The sequence below is a fragment of the Gymnodraco acuticeps genome, unplaced genomic scaffold, assembly GCF_902827175.1.
Source record: "Gymnodraco acuticeps unplaced genomic scaffold, fGymAcu1.1, whole genome shotgun sequence".
NCBI classification, from domain to species: domain Eukaryota; kingdom Metazoa; phylum Chordata; class Actinopteri; order Perciformes; family Bathydraconidae; genus Gymnodraco; species Gymnodraco acuticeps.
The window spans coordinates 5220684-5244813 of record NW_022990274.1 but is presented as its reverse complement, the minus strand read 5'-3'; the positions used below and the strand labels follow the sequence as shown (position 1 = coordinate 5244813).

At 41.1% G+C, this 24130-nt stretch overlaps 2 protein-coding genes across 13 annotated transcripts in view; one reads left to right on the top strand and one right to left on the bottom strand.

The window, feature by feature from the left end:
• The window catches only part of LOC117549493 (carboxy-terminal domain RNA polymerase II polypeptide A small phosphatase 1-like), a 34953-nt gene extending 28088 nt beyond the window's left edge, over nucleotides 1–6865 (top strand). Inside the window, exons 5-7 of the mRNA XM_034221471.1 lie at nucleotides 592–684; nucleotides 3915–4100; nucleotides 5064–6865. Of these exons, the coding sequence (XP_034077362.1) occupies nucleotides 592–684; nucleotides 3915–4100; nucleotides 5064–5192 (408 nt within the window). The 3' untranslated portion in view covers nucleotides 5193–6865. The remainder of the gene's footprint in view (nucleotides 1–591; nucleotides 685–3914; nucleotides 4101–5063) is intronic.
• Nucleotides 6827–24130, bottom strand: part of obsl1b (obscurin like cytoskeletal adaptor 1b) — a 73021-nt gene continuing 55717 nt past the window's right edge. For all 12 annotated transcript variants that reach the window (XM_034221456.1, XM_034221455.1, XM_034221457.1 and 9 more), the window contains 3 exons: nucleotides 22339–22605; nucleotides 15014–15283; nucleotides 6827–8156 (listed from right to left, as the gene is read on the bottom strand). In XM_034221456.1, the coding sequence (XP_034077347.1) occupies nucleotides 8146–8156; nucleotides 15014–15283; nucleotides 22339–22605 (548 nt within the window). In that variant the 3' untranslated portion in view covers nucleotides 6827–8145. The remainder of the gene's footprint in view (nucleotides 8157–15013; nucleotides 15284–22338; nucleotides 22606–24130) is intronic.

Genomic DNA, 24130 nt, shown 5'->3' with positions numbered 1-24130 from the left:
ATGAATGCTCACACTGGGTAACACCATCAAATGTAGAGTATTCCAAACTGAAAACTCATCTCTTTCGACTCCACTTCGAGCGATAGATTTATTAACAAAGCACTTATATACTAATAAAGGACTGGCTTATCTATAGCCAGTTGAGTAGCACTTGAAATGTTTGGCTCTATGAAACCTGATGTACTTATATGATTCTGTTTTCTTCAAGGTTGTGTCTTCCTGGTCGAATGTACTTATTGTAAGTCGCTTTGGATAAAAGCGTCAGCTAAATGCAATGTAAGTGTAATGTAATGTAATTCCATGTCAACCAATTCGATGACAGAACTTCCATTTTTGGAGACTGTTATAGATATATATTAAATATAATATAAAAAAGCCTACATTTGGTCAGGAAGATAGATTTCTCTGTTATATTTCAATAACCTGCCATGTGACAAAATGTGTCTTCAGAACATCTGTTCAGAAGTACAAGGACCATTTCCTATACTTCTATATTTTTCCCAATGAGTAGTTTGTGTTCCTGATCATGCACCTCAAATGTGCCTCAACTTTTGATTTGTATTCTCTTATACCTTTGTGTTCCTCCTCCAGGTGTATGTGTTAAAGAGACCCCATGTTGACGAATTCCTCAAGAGGATGGGAGAATTGTTCGAGTGCGTCTTGTTCACTGCAAGCTTATCCAAGGTCAGCCTCCTGTTCCTTTTCAGTGTAACACATTGGTCAAATGTGACCCATTATAAAGAGGTTGGCAGTTGGCAGATTGACACAATCACACTTGACACCTGTTGGAGGATTACTGGAAGCCTAGTGCCGTGTCCGTGTCTCAGACTGCAACCTCAGACTTCCTCTATTTGTGATACCTGTCAGACATTTTGACCTCTCACATTTATTTACTGTGTTCACCTTAACTTAACTTTTCAGGTATCCGCTCGTTTATGACTCACCCACACTTGAATAACTATGTTTTAGTTGCCGTTTGTCTACGGCACAAACAGACTGCATCATAACAACAAACAAATTTAGCGACTAGCTGATGAACAAAGTCGAGAGATATTATTCCCTCAGGAGGGGGTGGAGGCCAAAATGGAGCTTAAAGCTAAAATTCATAATATATATTAATTTAAGCTTAAAGCTTTTTTATAATACTTTTTTTTTTAATTAAGCATTAAATGTAATTTGGGGCCAAACAAACACAACTCTAAATAGTTGCTAATGTAGCTTTGTCTTCTAAAAAGGGATTTGATTGCTAATAAAGTACACACTTTAAGTTGCTACATATTAACTAATATTTTAATGATATGTTAATAACTTTATTTTGTTGCCCCCAAGTGGCAAAAAACAGCTAATGCAACTTTAACTTTTAGTAAGTAATTAAAGGTGGGGTAGGTCATTTTGGAGAAACCAGCTTGAGTGCGCTAGAATTTGAAAATACACAGCCGGAAAAAATCTGCCCCTTCCTTACAGAGCCCCTCCTCCAACACACACGAACGCGCACATGACCAATGAGGGCACGAGGTAAGTTTGTGCACAGATGGAAGGCTGACAGGCAGGTAGGCCATCCAGTCATTTCAGCCGGGCCGGCTAAAATGATTGGTCGTGCTTTTTACAGCACTACGGCTTCCACAGATGACATTTTTTAATGCACTTCAGATATTCATTGCTATCGGGATGTTAAGAGCATTCCATGGAATATAACAAAAAGTGTATCTCGAGCCGGTTTCTCAAACTTACCTACCCCACCTTTAAGTGTTGTTTAGTTTTTTACCTTGTGAGGATTTACAGCTAGGGATTGGAGAGTAAATCATTTAATCGTAGACTGCGAATAGAAATCACTCACAAGTTCCTTGATAATCGTGAAGACCACTAAGGAGTGACTTGAAGTTGTGGAGGGACGGGAATGATTAAGCATAATTGAAGAAAATAAACTGACACAAAGATTCTATGTTTTCTTTATTTAGTTCTCCTTTATATATGCAAGGGGACCTTAACCATTTTAATATATTGTTATGATATCCTTATTTAAGATAATTTGCTTTCACAAAAAATATTGTGATGCAATGAAATGATTCCAGTATGGGTTAGTGCCTTTTAACGAATTGAAGGATATTTTTTAAGATTGTCAGGATAATATCGTAAACAGCAATAAGTTTGAACTTCCTTTTATTCTAACTTAGTTTCTGCCATTAAGTTTAATATTCTTTAGTTTGTGTTTTTAAATGACCAATATATACCCATACCCATAGAGTGGGGCAAAAAAGTATTTAGTCAGCCACCAATTGTGCAAGTTCTCCCACTTAAAAAGATGAGAGGCCTGTAATTTTCATCCTAGGTATACCTCAACTATGAGAGACAGAATGAGAAAAAAAATCCAGAAAATCACATTCTCTGAATTTTAAATAATTTATTTGCAAATTATGGTGGAAAATAAGTATTTGGTCAATAACAAAAGTTCATCTCAATACTTTGTTATATACCCTTTGTTGGCAATGACAGAGGTCAAATGTTTTCTGTAAGTCTTCACAAGGTTTTCACACACTGTTGCTGGTATTTTGGCCCATTCCTCCATGCAGATCTCCTCTAGAGCAGTGATGTTTTGGGGCTGTCGCTGGGCAACACGGACTTTCAAACTCCCTCCAAAGATTTTCTATGGGCTTGAGATCTGGAGACTGGCTAGGCCACTCCAGGACCTTGAAATGCTTCTTACGAAGCCACTCCTTCGTTGCCCGGGCGGTGTGTTTGGGATCATTGTCATGCTGAAAGACCCAGCCACGTTTCATCTTCAATGCCCTTGCTGATGGAAGGAGGTTGTCACTCAAAATCTCACGATACATGGCCCCATTCATTCTTCCCTTTACACGGATCAGTCGTCCTGGTCCCTTTGCAGAAAAACAGCCCCAAAGCATGATGTTTCCACCCCCATGTTTCACAGTAGGTATGGTGTTCTTTGGATGCAACTCAGCATTCTTTCTCCTCCAAACACGTCTAGTTGAGTTTTTACCACAAAGTTCTATTTTGGTTTCATCTGACCATATGACATTCTCCCAATCCTCTTCTGGATCATCTAAATGCTCTCTAGCAAACTTCAGACGGGCCTGGACATGTACTGGCTTAAGCAGGGGGACACGTCTGGCACTGCAGGATTTGAGTCCCTGGCGGCGTAGTGTGTTACTGATGGTAGCCTTTGTTACTTTGGTCCCAGCTCTCTGCAGGTCATTGACTAGGTCCCCCCGTGTGGTTCTGGGATTTTTGCTCACCGTTCTTGTGATCATTTTGACCCCACGGGGTGAGATCTTGCATGGAGCCCCAGATCGAGGGAGATTATCAGTGGTCTTGTATGTCTTCCATTTTCTAATAATTGCTCCCACAGTTGATTTCTTCACACCAAGCTGCTTACCTATTGCAGACTCAGTCTTCCCAGCCTGGTGCAGGTCTACAATTTTGTTTCTGGTGTCCTTTGACAGCTCTTTGGTCTTGGCCATAGTGGAGTTTGGAGTGTGACTGTTTGAGGTTGTGGACAGGTGTCTTTTATACTGATAACGAGTTCAAACAAGTGCGTTGTGAGTTAACGAGTGGAGGACAGAGGGGGCTCTTAAAGAAGAAGTTACAGGTCTGTGAGAGGCAGAAATCTTGTTTGTTTGTAGGTGACCAAATACTTATTTTACCGAGGAATTGACCAATGAATTCATTAAAAATCCTATAATGTGATTTCCTGGATTCTTTCCCCCCATTCTGTCTCTCATAGTTGAAATGTACCTAGGATGAAAATTACAGGCCTCTCTCATCTTTTTAAGTGGGAGACCTTGCACAATTGGTGGCTGACTAAATACTTTTTTGCCCCACTGTATATAGTTGCTTGATAGCCATAGAAATGCATAGCACCATGTCTCACCCCTGATTCTGCCCTGCTGCTGCAGTACGCGGACCCTGTGTCGGACCTGCTGGATAAGTGGGGGGCGTTCAGGTACCGTCTGTTCCGGGAGTCCTGTGTATTCCACAAAGGGAACTACGTGAAGGACCTGAGCCGTATAGGGAGAGACCTCAACAAGGTCATCATCATCGATAACTCCCCTGCCTCCTACGTCTTCCATCCCGACAACGCAGTATGCTATTTCTATTTATTTCTCTATATTACGCTATACCTATTTGTTGTTCACTAAAATCTTTTGGGGAAAATGACCATTTGTATATCAATTACTCACCACAAGTTCACTCAATTCTTTAAGAAAGTTTTACACAAGAAATGTTGATCAATTTAAGAAAATGGGGGCTGCTTTTTTAACAAAAGCAAACATATATTACAACAACCATTTACAAATGCTCACACAACTGTTTGAGCTTTTTGCAACTACTATATGATTTTTTGAATATTTATAGTTTAATTTATATTTATTATCATTAATCATTGTTAATAATTAGATTAGCAGACAGAGAACCGTGGCAGGTTGGTGCCCCGTGTGAGGCCTCACACGACACCACTCTAGGAACAGATAGTGCAAGCAGCATGAAAGCGGTTGATATAATATGCTCTGAAAAAAAGGAAATATATATATATATTATTCTCTGTTTAGCACACATTATACAGAGGGGGATCACAGCGGCTCTCAGTGACAGTAGCTTTGTTGATGCTTTAGCGAAGTGTCGGAAATCGTTTTCTCAATCAAACTTCATGCTAATGATTCAGAAATCAAGTCTGATTTCTCTCACCAGTTTGTCATGCATTTCTTCATATGTATATGTTATAACTCCCCCATTATACAACACATACTAGTATTTTAAACTTGTGATTAATCATGATTAATCACAGATTATTATTATTGTTATTACATTTTTTAAACAATTGACACCACTATTAATATATACGTATACTAAAAGATAGCACATAGCTCAAATAATTACGTAACACCTTCGGTGAGTAACTGATATTCAAATGATAATTTTGTGAGTTAATGATTACTTAACTACAGCAATAATATACGATTAACTTAAATACTATACTTTTGGAATATGTGATATTTTAAAAAGGTGTTTTAATTCCTCAATACCCTACCTTTTCCATCCTCCAGGTTCCCGTTGTGTCCTGGTTTGACGACATGTCAGACACCGAGCTCCTCGATCTGATCCCCTTCTTTGAGAGACTTAGCAAAGTGGAAGACGTCTATGAAGTCCTCCAGCAGCAGAGTGCTTCCAGTTAACAGAGGCAGGACAATAGGATAAATATTATCACCAGCAGCTGTTGTCAGGGGCCACGGAGGCTGGGGGGCCACCGGCTCCATGCTGCTTCCAACTACAAGGACCACACTGCAAAAAACGCCTCTCATTTAATCCCGTATTCTTACAGTATATCGCATAAAAAAGTGAAGGCAATCTTCCAGCAGGGGTTTGATACTTCTGTATTGAAAGTACGCTAATCCAAAGATTCCTTCCTTTTTCTGTGATAAAGACTGAGTATGAGGCTGAATGACTTGTGTAGGTGTATTGCAGTGCAGCTAGTGTGTTGCTGTTGTCGTGATGTGACAGCAGCGACATGTGTTAGTGTGCTGTAGATTTTGTGAGCAGTTGTTCAGTGCCATTCTACAAACCAACCATCCTTTTCATTTCAGTATCGCATCTAATAGTATTTCAAATAAGTCCTTGAAGACTGTTGCTTAAACCCCAATAACTTCCTTTTTTCTTCTGCCTAACAGGTCGAATTTGTATGTAGTAAAAGACAATCGTTAACTTTAGGGATTCTTGGTAATTTCTATAAAATGTTGTGGCACATTTCACTACATAACAAGTTTTTAAATGTGCTTTAAATACTTTGCACTTCCTGTATGTATGTGGTGGGATAATATTGGTCCAACGTTGCAAAGTGAAGCGTTGTTGACAAAAAAAACTTTGACTCAATAATCTCAGAGAATACTCAAGTGCTTTTTTTCATAAATCTTGTGGGTTTTAAAAAAAAATTAATACCCGTTTTTTTATCTAAAATGACAGAGTTTTATCTCTGAATATAACCCCAGCTCTGTACTATTTTATTATTTATTTATTCACTTATAGTGGCCTTAACACACAGTCATAGTTTTCATTTAGAATCTTTCTCAAAAAATATACTACAGCGTTTGCCTTTAAATGGTGAATAAATGGAATCCATAGCAACTACATGTTACATGACTGATACGGTTTATTTAGTCAATTCTTATATTACTGGCGTCTAATTATTAATGTGTATTAACCCTTTGATATGTTGTCTTGAGCATCATACTTGAAAAAAGCAGATTTTTGGAAAGTTCTGGAAAACCTTGGAAAGCTCCCCACTCCCAAAATGGTGATATTATTTTTGTATATAAAGTGCAAATATCTGGATTTTAAGCAATCATTTAAATTCGTTTTTAAGGTTATTTTACCTAATGTTATATTCTTTTTTTATTAAGTTTTTGGAATACACCTCCTCAGTGTGCGGCCCATCAACAATGCAATCCAATATGTGCAGTTAGGAGGTTTATTTGAAACTTTTTCATGCAAGACATAAATAAGTTTGATTCTTTTAGCCTTATCGAGCTATAAATACAGTTTCAGATGGAAACTCGTGTCGGACATGTTGGATCTGTCCTGATTTACTTTCCCTCAGTCTGGAGCGAGTGTGTGTGGATTTGAGTGTGGCTGCGTCAGTGTTTACACAAAAAAAAGATGATTCGACATGAAAAAAAACATAACCTGCCTTTAAATAATGATTTAACTTTGTTACTGTATGCAACAAGAGTATTAACGTTGTGACTCGAGTAAAGGAGAGTTTTGAAATTGCTGCTGATCGTTGTTAGGATTGACAAAAAAGGACAAGTTGAGATATTTTTACCTTGCATCAATAAAGCATGTTTTATTGAAACAGGTCATATTTCACTACAGTAGTTTTTTTTCTCTCACATCTCAAACACAACATGGCGGAGGTGGAAACAAGGCAAATGGAATATGGAACACATTTTATATGAAAACTATCATTCTTGGCTAAGTTGAAATATTATACCCACTCCATAATAAAACTAGCATTCCCTGATTATCAATCAAGTTTATCAAGTAATTTTCTGATCTATTTCTCTTCTAAATTACCTGATTTTTGGCCCAATGTATTTACATTACAAGCCCTTTGCTGCAAGACATCATTCTCTTCATTCGAACTTTTCATCAAAACATTAAAAAACGATTTCTATACAATGTATAAACGATGAAAGATATTTTGTATTTAATCGATCCTATGGGAGAGGATTAGGACAACATGACATTTATTTTTCTCACAAAAAGTTTAAAAAAAAATTGAATTCGAAGGAAAAAGTCAGAATTCTGAGTAAAACGTGACAATTCTGGGATCAAGGTCAGAACTCTGACTTAAATCTCAGAACTCAAAGAAAATGTAAACTTTTTGTCATATTTCAAAATGGTTGAAACATGTGGCCCTAATCCTCTTCCGTATTCTGATGATATGATGATGATATGAATACATGGCTGTAATATACTAACTTTTTATTTTCTTTGTTGTAATACTGAAGACTTCAAATCTAGGTCACTGTCAAAACAGCCACACAACACCATTGAAATATAATCTGGTACACACTGAGTGCAGATCAGAATATATTTTATAATAAACTAAGGTTCTAAATATTTGTCAATGGACCAAAATAGCTTCTGGAGCAAAACAAGTTAATTAAAAAATTGTAAATATCTTAAAATTCAAGGACCACATGCACATTAAGTGTGTAATTCTACAATTTTAGATATTTAATAAAAACTATCTAGAACTCTTCACTTAGAATATCCATCCTTCCATTTATTCTAACAATATATATATTACAATTATATATTTTTCAGCAAAACAACACAGATGAAACCTCTATAACATGGGACAATATTTACATCCAAACTTTCTATTATGATAACGGCATTGCTTCAAATACATTCACACTTTACTATGACGACTTTTATATGAACAGTCATAAAGACGACTATAACATTAACTGAAAACTTCATGAAAATCCATCACAACCCTGTTTAAACCACTTGTATAGACATACTGTTGTTAAATATATAAGTAAATGTCAATGTTACAATGTTAAAAGCCTTTCATAATATTCAGTCCATGTCAATAAAGTGATGAAAGATTGAAGAAGTCACTCATGGCTCACCTGGGAAATGTAAAAAGAGACACATGTTAGACTGAGGAGCAGAGAACCTTTCTTTGAATTCACCTCATACCTTTAAAAATGATTTATTAAAAACTGGATTTTTTTTTACGTAATCCCGATTATTAGAATCTCTTTTTTGGAAGGTCACCAGTTCAAGTCCCGGCAAGACCAAGTGCTACGAGGTGTCCCTGAGCAAGGCACCGTTCCCTACACTGCTCCCCGGGCTCCGTACATAACGGCAGCCCACTGCTCCTAACACTAGGATGGGTCAAACGCAGAGAAACCGTTTCGTTACATAGTACCTGTACTACGTAATGACAATAAAAGTAAAGAAAAGAGAAAAGCATAACATAATGCCTCATCTGCATATCAAGCATAATATTTCACAAAATGTGGAAAACAAAAATAAAGAATGTGTGGGTTTTTACTCTATTCACCTAGGTCAACAACGTTTATAGTACCATTTATATGACATGTTATTCTTAAAAACATGTCATTTTTTTTATTTACGGCTGTTTACGTTTACGATTGTTTTTTGGAGTGATACAAAGACATATCCGAACGTATTATGTCATAACATTGAAACTTAAACCGGTTTTATCTAAATTATCACATTTGTACATTTAAACATAGCTTCTCTGAAACATGTTATGCAAAAAAAATATTGTCTTGATGTAAGTTATTTAATTGTAAAAATCTAGTTAAAAATGACCCTACTCTCATTACATGTTACTTGTTAGACGCTTTTATCCAAAGCGACTTACATACTCAATACTGTGGGCAATCCCCACAGGAGCAATTTGGGGTGAAGTGTCTCAGGGACACAACGACATGCTGACTGCAGTGGGGTTTGAACCTGTGCTCCCCCGATCCGAACACCAACGCACTAGTCCACTGCGCCACACGCCTCTCATAGTGCAGCACTCATTTTCACCCTCTGTCTGAAACCAGAGCACAGTCTGCTCTGATTGGTTAGCTGGTTTGCTCTGTTGTGATTGGTCAACCGCTGAGAAATGTCCTGCCTCCTATCACATACAATGTGTTGGAGGTCTAGACAATAGAAGCGCAAGTGTTTGTGGGAGAGAAACGCCCAGAGGGATTTTGGCCTTTGCAGACCATTTACATGCACTAAAACTTAACAGCCCACAGGAAAGGGAAAACCCCAAAAAGCATAATAAGGCCTCTTACCTAACCGTACCTAACCTTATCTAACCTCAGGGCAGTACTTGAGTAAACAGACTTAGTTATTTTCCCCCTCTGCCGACAATTATATTTGAGAGGTTTTAATTTCTTTAGGATTTCCTGAGCGTGAGTCCTACTACACAACAGGTTTACAACCTAAGCCAGATGGTGGAACATGATACTCTTTCATTAAAAGCCAACATTATAAAACTAAAAATAGTTGACTGTCCTCCACTTTTAATGTCTGGAGAAGTTTCTGGGATGCGCTCTGTGACCTGCATGCCTGCACATTCAGTCGGACCATAAACACCCTATATTATTTACAGAACTCTAGGAGCCAACACATGTATTAGTGCATGTGCAGTGCCAAGTCATGCAACACACTTTAACAAGCCACCCTGACACTTTCAAATCAGTCTGATGGATTTATGGTGGATTCTTTTTTTTGGTGCTTTGAATGCAGATATAGCGTTTTATTTGAAGAGTTTAGCATTTGGTTTCACTTTCCACAACACTAATATCTAAAAACATAATATTATAAACATACTAAATGATGCTATGTAATCGTCTTGTAGCACTGGTTAGTTAAAGTGATTCATAACAAAAAGGGGTCCCCCGATTGCCTATATTCCCCATAATGCAACACAGTTAATTGTAGCTAAGCTCACAGCTGCCTTTTACTAACATACTCTACTGAGTTGTGCCAAGTTGGAGTCCCCAATTTATTTTAGGCCAGATGAACAAAAACAATAATTGTACCTTTTATTTATTGTTGTTCTTGAATAGATTCAATTGTGTTTATTTCATTTTTATTTTTTACAAAGAAATGAACACATAGAGTAACTCATAACACTAAAAAGCATTATGATTTTTTAATTATTAAATTACATTTTGCATTATAATTATAAATTATAATGCAAAATGAATGCACAATTTACTCTTGGTGGTCATTGTGTGCTTTAAAGTGGACCTATTATGCTATATTGGACAAATATATTGTAGGGCCATACCTATACAAAACATGTCTGTGAAGTTTTTTGCTTAAAATACCAAACAGTTCACCCATTGTAGCCATGCCTCATACTGCTCATACCCCTCTATTGCAGCCCTGTTAGAGAAACGCGGATTTTGGGTTCTTAGCTTGAACAATTAAAAAGAGGAGGCGGAGCTAATGTCTGATCAGAATTCTACCGGAGATAAAGTTAAATTCTGCTGTGATAAAACGCCACCCTGTTCTAAACCACATCAAGGATTATTTCTGAAACAGTATGGAGCTCAAATGCTTTTTCTCTTGCAGGTTTATCACAAGGTGAGTTCTTTTTTTATTTCCTGCTTTTTAAACACACATGCTCTCCAGTACAGGTTAGCTCTGAGTGTTAGCGAGGATTGCTAATGTAAACAAAGACGAGATTACGTCCAAAACATGTCAGGCATTGTTTCTGATAGCAACTTTCTGTGGGTCCGCTGCCGATTTGACGTCATATCGGCAGCAAATCTGTATCCTCTCGTTGTACCCCCGATTTTAAAAGATTTGGGTACGGAGGAAAAGAGAGAGGGTTTATTTTCTGATGCTACGTGAGTTCCCCGACGCACCGGGGACACATATTTATGTATAAAAGACATCACAAAGTGCATTTTGCATGATAGGTCCCCTTTAAGTAAGTAATTTGGTAAATGATAATAAAATAAATCTATGCATGAACAACTCCCAACATGTTGCAAAACTAATTTATTTATTTAACAACAGAACTTGAGCACACTCATTTAACTTTAATGGATTATTAATTTAATTTTGATTATCAAAAACATTACAATGGACATTAACATTTCAATAATGTAATGCTTTCTCAAGAAAACGAATTGTTTCCTGTATGGTTAGAAAGGGATTGAAGAGCATAATATAATGCATATGTTTATAAGTCATTATAGACATGGGCCTCGTGGAAAGATATAACATTATGTTTCATAACCCGCAGTGATGCGCGTGCACTGCTTGTGATGTGTCTGCAGGCAAACAGCAAACTCAAGTCTTTGTCACTAGCTCCATCTAGTGGTTGTTATTTTGAATGGTATCAGTGCTGGACAGAAGTCAGACTTGGTACTTCGGCAGAGGTGTGAAGTAACTAAGTATATTTACTCAAGTATTGTGCTAAATCTGCACGTTTGGTTCTTTAAGTATATATTTAGATGCTAATACTTTTGTACCTTTACTTGAGTAACCTTTTGAATGCAGGACTTTCACTTGTAACAGAGTATTCTTACACTCTGGTTCTTCTACTTTTACTCCAAAAATCTGATACAAGACACATGTTTACATGTTTTACCGAAGTAAAGTTAAAAAGGTAATGGCATCACAATGTACTTTAACAGATGAAACAAGTGAAATAATTAATACTCATTATGCAGAGTGTTCTTTATTTATTTGCATTTTAACATAACCTACCATTTTCAACAGAATAACTTTCCTGTTTAGTAACATTAGTCTTACTTGAGTATTACTACTATGAAATAGTAGGGTGATATTGCCGAATCTTGTGACATTTTGTCATTTTAAAATGGTAGGTGCATGCTGTACATTCCAATACCCACACAACCAAAATGTTCATTATGCCAGATAAATATTTAGCATGTCCCAATACATATGTCCAATGCAGTATCCCAAAATGTCCTACTGCCCTCGATCGCATTTCGCAGTATGCTGCTGGCAAACCTTTGTGTCTATTCATGTATGGATTGAGTCTGACTTCAATCTTTGGTATTGAATCAATGACAGTAGCATATTACTACTGACAGCTCTGACATTGAGATGTACATTATGGTATGTACTTTGGTTTGGAATTGCTTATTTTACTTAATTCAAGATTGCTACAGAACTACTACTAACATAATTTGAATAGGTTAGTTAGGAAAGCAATAGTAAACCTATTATTTAAACTTAATATTATTGCTTTCAACTAACCTAATACACATATGTGTCATTTTACATAATACATTTATTTAAGTCAACATTTCAGTTTATTTTCAGTGTAATTGCACTCCTATTTAGAGATGTACTTTTACATGTTTGAAAGCCAGTTTAGACGGTTTTGAATGTGCACGGCTCAAATGTACTTGTCTCATGCAGGTCTACTGTATCCAGCCAATACAATTGCCAAACCTGAAGTATATGCATGGAATAGAGTTGATTTCCATACTTCCATGCTCAAAAAGTCGTTTTTATATAAAAGGTAATGTTATAAACAAAACACTCTGCTGCTGCTGTGTGGAAGCATACTGGAATCAGATTTGATCACGTAATCCCGCAAAAAGAATGGCTTGGTGACACACATAGCCACCCAGTACAATCTAGTTATTGAACACATTGAGCAGAACACATCTCCTTTGCACATATTCAACAGTATTAGGCTGTTGGAGTTGCAAGACTTCAAGAAGACTGCGTATAAATATCCTGTCCCCAAAAGGTATAATAGCTACAAACAACCATTATGGTTGGTGTTTCCAGAGGAGCTAGGGAACCACATCTAAATCATAGCAGCAGAATCACATGCTGAAAAACCCAACCTCAAAACCCGGTGTCAAGATCACCAACCCAGTCTCACAAAAAAACGTGTAATAGCTACGTTGGTCGACAGGGCTAAACGTAGTATATTCACAAGTAACCCTCTCAAGACGTGACATGGATACAATATGTTTTCCTATTCATTTCTAATGACCAGTGTCCCAACTCGTTCACTAGTACCAGAAAGTTAGTCTCTAGCTGCTAGCCTCAAGCAAAGTTGAGGAGGGGGCTCTCTAACTCAACACACGCAGATGTTGTCCTTCTTAAATCTTGCACTCTTCAGCCCCAATTCAAAAAGAAAAACTTGCTCTTCTTCTACAATGATTACTATGTTAGAGTTATGGCAAAGCTATTTCTGCTCGAGAAACAGTTGCTGAAAAGTTATATTCTGACATATGCTTTAATGCATGGAAAAACACTTTGATTAGCTTCCATATACACAATGAAGTTCCATTTCTAATCAACATTCTTTTTCATCAGGTTGAAGAAACAGTGTCCATGTAACCGCAGCTTGTGTGAGTTCATCAACGCAGAATCAAAGACAAGTTATAATGGTACAGGGAGCTGCAGCAGCAGAGGCTTTCCCCCTCTTCTATCCCTCGCAGTGGCGACTGGTCATTAGGGGCAGGTGGGGCACAGGGCAGGTGGGGCACTTTCTGCTGACCTAGTGTCAGCAGAAAGTATTAAAATAATAATTACAAAAAAAGTTAAAAAAATACATCTTAAAATATATTTTACGATCATGTATAATCATCTGATTCGTCTGTACATTGCTGTTTTCGTCTGTGTTCTTCAAATTAGTGTCTACAGTGTGCCTATTGAGCCGTTTTGAGCGACGTGGGTGAAGCCCCGATCTAGCCCCTCTCTCTCACTGTCTAAGTGAATGGGTGCTGTAAAAACGACACTGCGCATGCTCAGTCTTCTCAAAAAAAAAATCACCATGGGGCACTGAGCTGACATCATGGATGTATAATAAGAACTGGATACAGCGTGGGAGGCGGGGCCTCGTTCATTTCTATGAGAGTTGCTCATTGGCGCATGAAGACAAAATGGCCCAACTTTTAAGAGGGCGAAACGTCACGAAAGTATTCATATAATCATATAATCCGTTCTTATTGGGCATCCATGGGTAAAGGTAAAACTCATGTAGGCTAGTACTGAACACGTCACATGAACGTGCCGGGCCGCGCGGTCCCGTGGGTTGGATCCGCGTTCATAATGCCGAGGGAAATAACTCTCAGAATAACGTTATTAGCATATTATTACAACTTGAGGAACGAATATTTTTAACAAGTGTTCATACTGGGTAGTTTATTTAGTTTAAAAAAAAGTATCCAACGATTTACAGACGTGTCTTTCCCAATGTAAGTCAATGGGAAAAAGTGTTTCCGGGCCCAGTGACTGATACGGAAGTGTAGTATCGCCGTGTGGCCACAACAAATATATTCCTCAGAGTCCGAAGAAGGCTTTGCTGATTGCTGCACCGATAGAGTGGGAGTGGAGAGGATGGGATGGCCCCCTGCAGTCCTGATCTCAACCCCATTGAACCCCATTTTGGGATCAACTTGGGCTGCTGTCAGAGTGACCAACACAACCACGTTGGCTGAGCTGGGACAAATGCTGGTTGAAGAATGGGATGCCATCCCACAGCAGAGTGTGAGCAGGCTGGTGACAGCATGAGGAGGACAGGCTATTGTGGCTGTTTGGTTCTTCCACACGCTACTGAGGCTGCTTGTTAAAATAATCAATTGTTAAACAAACAACACCACACAAGAGTCAGCAGAGCTGTTTGGCATTGGCAGAGGAGATTTGTCACATTTTTCATGGGCGCACCCCGCATACTCAGCTCTGCTGCTCATCCCACACATGCTTGTTCCTCACAAATGTGGTTCCATTGAAAAGGTAAGAAAACAGGCTTTCCAAAGGTATAAGATTAAAACAAATCTTAACACGAAAAGCATTGTTACAACATAGAAATCATCTACACATTGCCTTACTTTTATGTTAAGTTTACAATCAAGTTTTCACAACACTCTTTTATGGACTTATGACAATTGAATGTCAAGTAAACTGTTGCAATAGAGAATTACCAACAGCAGGTTCTTCTGTTACTTACTGATCACCCGCAGCTGGGCTCTGCTCTTTGCTCTCCCGGAGGTGAACTCCACCTCCCCCCCCATGCTGGGGGAGGTGTGTGTGAGGGTCAGCCTGTGCACCGTGCCCATCTGCTCCAGCAGGACCTGAGCGCTGGGCAGCAGTGGCTCCCCGTTCAGAGTCCACAGCGGAGCTTTGAGGACGGGGACGGAGACCTCACACTCAAAGCAGGCCTCCCCGGGGGTCTTCACCTCCACATCCTGCAGCTCTCGGACCAGCAGCTGTGGCTGGGCTGCTCAGGGGGAACACAGAGGAAGAGGTTAGGGAATTGTGAGTTTGGGGAGTTTGTCAGTCAGAAAGCTTTAGCATGTATTGTACTCAGTGGTGGTGATAGGTAGATATTTCCCAGGTCACATCTCAAATCAGAATCCGTTTTTTGGTTGTCTTTACAAAGGCTCTATTCTGCTTTTTGGGGTTTTACTTTCCTGACGTGTCTTCCATAGGTTTTTGTGCATGTGATGGTCTGCAAAGGCTAAAACCCCCAAAGTTCCTCCAGAGGGAGTTTCTGTGTTCCACGCCCCCCCCCCCCCCAAGTCTGAAACACCTCCATTTGAGTCCTTTGTTTACTTCCGTGACATATGTACATATATGACTATGTAACCCTCGCGCTTCTATTGGCTAACTCTCTAATACATTTTGCGGGAAAGGCTAAGGGGCAGAACAACTCTAAGCAGTTGACCAATTACAACAGAGCCGGCCCGCTAACCAATCAGAGCAGACTGGGCTCTGGTTTCAGACAGAGGGTGAAAAGAGGTGCTGCAGCATGAGAAAAATAAAGAGCTTTTTGAACATTAAAGCATAGAGACATGTCACAGTAGAGACACTACATACTGATATACACCTGAACATTATAGTAATAGGGCCCCTTTAATTCTCATGATAAAGTCACTAACTTGGGGCTGTTTGAAATATCATACTAACATGGTGTTAAATAAAGCTCTGTTTGTAGTTCATTCCAAATGCAAAGTATGAGATGCCGGAAACTACATTCAAAAATAATTTCCAAGCATAACAAGTGCGCTTACTCGACAATCTCAACCGGCCCACAATGTATTGCGGCATTTCAGACTTTCCGATGTTGGAAGTTAAAATAATTGAATCAGCATTATAACGAATATTACTGCTGGGTATTTTAACTCCCCTCAATAGAGTAATATAAAATGTAGTGAGTGAGGGAACTTTGTGACAAACAATATTAATTTAGCAACTTTTACATTGTGATCGTTACAGTCATGCGATGCATAAAGACATGTTGCTGGAGTATCCATATTTAGTCGTTAAATGTAGTATGCAATGTGCTGTACATACAGATTGACTATGAAATATTCAGTACGTCTGTATGCCAACATATACTCTTAGTATGTACTGCAGCTGCCCTTTCAGTATAGTAAGTATGTACTGTTGCCTGTAGTATGCATAAATAAGGACATATTACCTTATCCTAACCTAACTTGGAGCCTTGAACTTTGACCTTCTTGCTTGTTGTTTTTTTCTGCACATTGGATTGTGGGTCAGAATAGGCAGGAAAGCATGCTAGCGACATACTGCAAAATGTGATAGGATGCAGGAAGACAGTCTGGTGTCTTTGGCTCACTGCATTTGTCATACTATGTATAGGGACATATTGCATATTTGTTGGCATATTTGATACTAGGGTAGTACAGTATGGGTATGGACACACAGGTCCTGTCTTACCTGGGCATATACAGCCTTTTTCACAGCATACACTTAAAATTGTCACAGTAGAAAAATTACTGTTTGAACTATTAACTTGGATCTGTTCTATTTAAGTTAAGTGACCCAGTCAGCCACGACAGTGTTAAATAGACCAGACATGCACCAAAACAGCCTTATATTTAATAATCTGATTTTAAATAATATTACCGTGTAATGTCATAATGTAATCATTTAGTTCACAAATAACTTATTTAATGCATTTATTTATGTGTTTATTTATTTATTTAACTTATTGCAATGGTGGTCCTCCATATGTGAGGTGATACCAACTATAAACAGCCATCTAAAATAAAATCAAGGATGATGCAAAAGGTCACTTTAAGTTCAATCAAGCCAAGGGTTAAATAATAATGGCAATGTGTAAAGGGGGGTACATTTTGTGTTGTCCCATTCCATGAGGCTATAATACATGTAGTAGCTTTGCTTTGCCAGGAGATGGAGCTCTGAGCTTATGTTCGATGATCCCCCCTCCCTCTGTTGTATTACCATGTACAACAGAGGGGTCTCTTGTGGCGCTTTTCCACTGCAGGGCCTCGCTCGGTTTAGTACGGTATGGCTAGGCCTCTCAGGCCTTGTTAGGCCAGGCTCACTTTATGCTGTGTTTCCATTACAGTTTAGGAACTGGGGTAGTATCTATAGCAGGGGTATTCAACTAAAATTCAACGAGGTCCAGTTAGAGAAAATCTCCCCATGCAAAGGTCCGGAAGTTGCTTTGTGAATTAGTGTGACATATATTGAAGTAGCCTGCAGCTTTATCAACGTCTGCATGTAATCAACAACTGACTGCCAATCAAATAAAGAAAGTACAATTCAAAAACAACAATATGTATTGTCAATCAACATTGAACTATACAGATATACAGTAAATACTGTGGATATGTGTAATGTTCCTCTCTGGCTGCATTTCAAAATAAAATAGAGAAAATAAATTAAATTAATTTTAGATAAATAAAATAAAGCGTAGCAGCAGCTTGAGTTTCCCTTTTTCTTTGTTAACCGTTTCACAGCATGACTTAACAGTTTCAGACGATTATAGAACAATATCAGTCTTTACACATCATAACAATTGAACAGTTTTAAAGTTTCTCTTTATTTCCCTCTTATATTGCAGTCCCTCTCTCACTTTGTGTTATTCAGTGCGAGAATTGAGCTGGAGCTTGTCCTGCCAGGAGTTTAAATCTGGGCTGAAATGGTGTCAGGGCCATTCTCATACACACATGTAGGTGCTCATTGGTTAGCCTCGGTTAGCCTGCCCTGGAACGATATTTAGTTTAATTTTGATCCTGGTCGACTGATTATATTGGGCTCTGAGACTGCTTATTTGACCTCAGTTCTGACTTTGTGTTTTGTCTCACAGTGGCGTTTTGGAACTTTTAATGAGCGCCACGGTCTCTGAACAAATGAGACACACTGGTTCTGTGCTCCCAGCAGGATGAACATGAATGAGTCCGTCCACTCAGGGTTAAAAGCTCTGTTCTCACTGTCCACTTTCCTCTTCTTGGAGAGCGCCATGTGCAATTATGTGTCTCTCCCTGTCTGCCGCTAACTCGCTTGTTCACTTTCCTCTCCGCTTCTCTCTGCCGCGCTCTCGTCTCTTCTTCTGTGTTTATCTCCCTGTATCGCTCACTCGTCTCTTTCGCCCCCTGTCGGCAGCGGTTAAAATAGAATCCCCCCGTCAAAATTGAAATCCCCTATTAATGTATTGATTATAGGTCCGGTTCCGTATAGTTCGGCGTCTGGGTCCGGATCCGGACCGCGGTTATGACACTAACCGCGGCATTTGTCAATAATACCTATACTGGGAAGTGGTGTAATGTAACTAAGTACATTTACTCAAGTACTGTACTTAAGTACCATTTGTAGGCCTACTTGTTCTTTACTAGAGTACTTCAATTTGTTTGTCTACTACTTTGGATTAATGATGTGAAAGTTAAGCAACACTTAAATCAGACTTTCGTTACACCTTGAGTAAGCTAGTAAACTAGCGGCACCTTTACCAGCTTTGATAATACTTTATCCATCAATAATTATAATCAAAACATATCATATTATTCTGAAATTGACCAATCTGCACAATGACTACTTTTACTTTTGGTACTTTAAGTATATTTAAATGTTTATAATGTTGTACTTTTACCTGAGTAACATTTTGATTGGAGAACTTTTACTTGTAACAGAGTATTCCTACACTCTGGTACTTCTACTTTTACTCAAGTACAAGATCTGAGTACCTCTCCCACCTCTGATACTGGGTATAAAACAAGAGCAGCAGTAATACATGTAATATCCTGCTAAACCTCTCTGAAGAACCAGCACCTTACCGTGGTAAAGAGGTTTTTTGTGCCCTGATGAACCTGGGGGCTGTGTTGTCTGGAACCTTGTGTTCCTGGTAGGGTCTCCCATGGCAAATTGGTCTCAGGCAAGGGGCCAGACTAAGATTGGTTCAAAAGACCTCATGAAAGAACAGCAAAGAAGTGAGGATACCTGGCCCGGAGGAAGCCCGGGGTCCCCTTCTGGAGCCAGGCCCAGAAGGAGGACTCGTCAGCGAGCGTCTGGTGGCCGGGCTTGCCACGGAGCCCGGCCGGGCCCAGCCCGAAAAGGCAACGTGGGCAACACCTCCGCTTCTCCGTCCCGCGGGCCCACCACCTACGGGAAACAGCGATGGTGTCGGGTGCGCTGCCAGAAGGGTGGCAGTGAAAGCAGAGGGTCTCGACGGACCAGACCCGGGCGACAGAAACTGGCTTTGGGGACGTGGAACGTCACCTCTCTGGGGGGGAAGGAGCCGGAGCTTGTGCGGGAGGTGGAGCGTTACCAGTTGGATCTGGTTGGGCTCACCTATACGCACAGCGTCGGCTCTGGAACCTTACTTCTGGATAGGGGTTGGACTCTATTCTTCTCTGGAGTTGCTCAAGGTGTGAGGCGCCGGGCGGGTGTGGGGATACTCACAAGTCCCCGGTTGGGTGCTTCGTTGTTGGAGTTTACTCCAGTGGACGAGAGGGTCGCCTCCCTACGCCTGCGGGTTATGGGGGGGAAAACTCTGACTGTTGTGTGTGCTTATGCACCCAACAGCAGTTCAGAGTATACGGCCTTCTTGGAGACCCTGGAAAGAGTCCTGTATGGGGCTCCTGAAGGGACTCTTTGATCTTGCTGGGAGACTTCAATGCACATGTGGGCAATGATGGAGACACTTGGAGCGGCGTGATTGGGAGGAACGGCCCCCCCTGATCTGAACCGGAGTGGTGGTTTGTTACTGGTCTTCTGTGCTAGTCATGGATTGGCCATAACAAACACCATGTTCGAACATAAGGATGCTCATAAGTGTACGTGGTACCAGAGCACCCTAGGCAGAAGGTCCATGATCGATTTCGTTATCGTATCATCGGACCTGAGGCCGTATGTTTTGGACACTCGGGTAAAGAGAGGGGCGGAGTTGTCAACTGATCACCATCTGGTGGTGAGTTGGGTCGAGTGGCGGGGGAAGCCTCTGGATAGACCTGGTAAGCCCAAGCGTGTAGTTCGGGTGAACTGGGAACATCTGGAGGAGGCCCAAGTTCAGGAGGCCTTCAACTCACACCTCCGGCGGAGCTTTTCGGGCATTCCTGTGGAGGTTGGGGACATTGAACCAGAGTGGTCGGTGTTCAAAGCCTATGTTTGAAGTGTTCCTCTATTGCCGAAGAGCTGTGGTCTCAAGGTCCTAGGTGCCTCAAGGGGCGGTAACCCTCGAACCTCCTGGTGGACACCGGTGGTCAGGGAAGCCGTCCGACTGAAGAAGGAGGCCTTCAGGGATTTGTTATCCCGGGGGACTCCCGAGGCAGTTTCAAGGTGCCGACGGGCCCGAAGGGCAGCATCCTCAGCCGTGGCCGAGGCAAAGCAGCGGGTGTGGGAGAAGTTCGGAGAAGACATGGAAAAGGACTTTCGGGCGGCACCAAAGTTGCCGTGACGCGGCGCAGCCGTCACGCGGCGCAGCCGTCACGCGGCGCAGCCGTCACGCGGCGCAGCCGTCACGCGGCGCAGCGGTTTTGGTCCGACCTCCTCTAACACCATAACCCACCGGACGCGTCCCAGAAGCGTTTCAGAAGCATAGCGTTGTGCGTGCAGGCTCGCAGTTTTGTTATTGATTCGGGCATCCTAGACATTTGTACTTCTACAAGAAAGTAAGTAGGCTACGTAGTTAAATGTTTTATTTTTGTGTCTGTTTAAATTGTGTTGATTGTTGTTATACATTTCCTATTTCGTTGTGTTGTAGTCTACAGACACAGTTAATAATAATTGTAATAGTCCACTTCCATAATGAAAACCTCGTCGTCCATTGTGCGTATCGTAGTGGAGGTGTTGTGATGAAGGAGGGGGGTCTGCTAAATTAGTATATGTGGGGGATGGGCCTGGCCCGGATGCTCACCTTTCACCTTCCTGCGAGGGGGGGCTGCCTGCCCGACCTTACGTTACGGCTGCACCGCAGCAAAGATGGAATTCATCCTAATTTTAGAGAAGCGCTGCGCCGAGCCGCTTCTGGGCCGCTTCTGGGCCGCTTCTGGGCCGCTTCTGGGCCGCTTCTGGGCCGCTTCTGGGACGCTTCTGGGACGCTTCTGGGACGCGTCTGAGCCGTAACACGGCGCGTGTGGTGGAATAGCACCCATTGACAAGAATGGCCGCGATCCCTACGACCACCGTGGCACAGCCGTAACGCGGCGCAGACGGACCCGGTGGAAACTGGGGGTAAGGATGGGACGTTGTTGACCTCAACTGATGGAGTGTTAGGACGTTGGAAGGAACACTTTGAGGAACTCCTGAACCAGACAACTCCGCCCTCTATGTTAGAGGCAGAGCTGGAGTATGACGGGGGATCAACACCAATCTCCCGGGGAGAGGTCACTGAGGTCGTCAAACAACTCCACAGTGGCAAAGCCCCGGGGGTGGATGAGATCCGCCCAGAAATGCTGAAGGCTCTGGGTGTTGAGGGACTGTCATGGTTGACACGTCTCATCAACGTTGCGTGGAAGTCGGAAACAGTACCGAAGGAGTGGCAGACCGGGGTGGTGGTTCCCCTTTTCAAAAAGGGGGATCAGAGGGTGTGCGTCGAAAGGAGCCAGTTGAGGTGGTTTGGGCACCTAGTAAGGATGCCACCTGGGCGCCTCCCTAGGGAGGTGTTCCAGGCACGTCCAGCTGGGAAGAGACCAAGGGGTAGACCTAGGACCAGGTGGAGGGATTATATCTCTTCGCTGGCCTGGGAGCGCCTTGGGATCCCCCAGTCAGAGCTGGTTGATGTGGCCAGGGAAAGGAAAGTTTGGGGCTCTCTGCTGGAACTGCTACCCCCGCGACCCGACCACGGATAAGCGGGAGAAGATGGATGGATGGATCCTGCTAAAAAGAGCACCTGGTACATTTGTATTTAAGATATCTATTGAAAGTCAGTTTGCCTATCTTTCCTTACTGCTTTGTGTTTATATCATAACATTAAAGTGAAATTATATTTCACTGTGAGACGGAAAAAAATAAACTTACTATAAATTTAAATTTAACAGTGCTTGAAATTGGTCATGGACTTCTTACCCTCCACTGTGAGTTTTGCAGAGCATGTATACTCTCCAACCTGCACACTGTATGTGCCCGCATCATCCAGCGCCACCTGCTGCATGATCAGTTTGCGGTAGCAGCCCTCGCTGCAGATCTCGAAGCGTTCAGAGGGCAGGATAACGTTGCTGCCTTTGTACCAGCGGATGCTACATCTGGGGTTGGACACGGTGCAGTCGAGCAGAACACGCGTCTTCTCCAGGGCGGTTGTATCCTCTAAAGGCTTCACAATGTTGACCGGAAGCTCTGCAATGGGAAACAATTATATTAAGACTGATCAATATAAACTTGATAGAAGACTTCAATTTTTCCTGATTTTTTTTTCGCAAAATAATAAACCTTTAAAAAGCAAAAAGGGAACATTTCAAAAAATACCACTTGTTCCAAATATGGATAACTTCCCTCCAAATAATTACTTGCCTATCTTAAAATAAACTTTGGGGACTTTCATAAGAAATAATGACCTACTTATTTCATCATTTTAAGAAAGCATATTTTTTCCTCATCACAACTCCAAGTTCATATCTTTCTTTTCTACTGGCAGAAACGGGCTTCCATATAGTATGTATCCACAGAAAAACTTTTTCCTGATTCAATCTACAAAACTGTGGGTAAAGCAAATTGAAAATTCTAATGAGCGTACTCATACCTCAATTACACTGAACAAAAATATAAATGCAACACTTTTGTTTTTGCTCCCATTTTTCATGAGATGAACTCAAAGATCTAAAACATTTTCTATATACACAAAATAACCATTTCTCTCAAATATTGTTCACAAATCTGAACAAATCTGTGATAGTGAGCACTTCTCCTTTGCCGAGATAATCCATCCCACCTCACAGGTGTGGCATATCAAGATGCTGATTAGACAGCATGATTGTTGCACAGGTGTGCCTTAGAATGGCCACAATAAAAGGCCACTCTAAAAATGTTCAGTTTTATCACACAGCACAATGCCACAGATGTCGCAAGTTTTGAGGGAGCGTGCAATTGGCATGCTGACAGCAGGAATGTCCACCAGAGCTGTTGCCCATTAATTGAATGTTCATTTCTCTACCATAAGCCATCTCCAAAGGCGTTTCAGAGAATTTGGCAGTACATCCAACCGGCCTCACAACCGCAGACCACGTGTAACCACACCAGCCCAGGACCTCCACATCCAGCATGTTCACCTCCAAGATCGTCTGAGACCAGCCACTCAGACAGCTGCTGCAACAATCGGTTTGCATATCCAAAGAATTGGCTTCGTTTGGGTGAGCGGTTTTCTGATATCAATGTTGTGAATCGAGTGGCCCATGGTGGTGGTGGGGTTATGGTATGGGCAGGCGTATGTTATGGACGACGAACACAGGTGCATTTTATTGATGGCATTGTGAATGCACAGAGATACCTTGACGAGATCCTGAGGCCCATTGTTGTGCCATTCATCCACGACCATCACCTCATGTTGCAGCATGATAATGCACGGCCCCATGTTGCAAGGATCTGTACACAATTCCTGGAGGCTGAAAACATCCCAGTTCTTGCATGGCCAGCATACTCACCGGACATGTCACCCATTGAGCATGTTTGGGATGCTCTGGATCGGCGTATATTAACAGCGTGTTCCAGTTCCTGCCAATATCCAGCAACTTGGCACAGCCATTGAAGAGGAGTGGACCAACATTCCACAGGCCACAATCAACAACCTGATCAACTCTATGCGAAGGAGATGTGTTGCACTGCGTAAGGCAAATGGTGGTCACACCAGATACTGACTGGTTTTCGG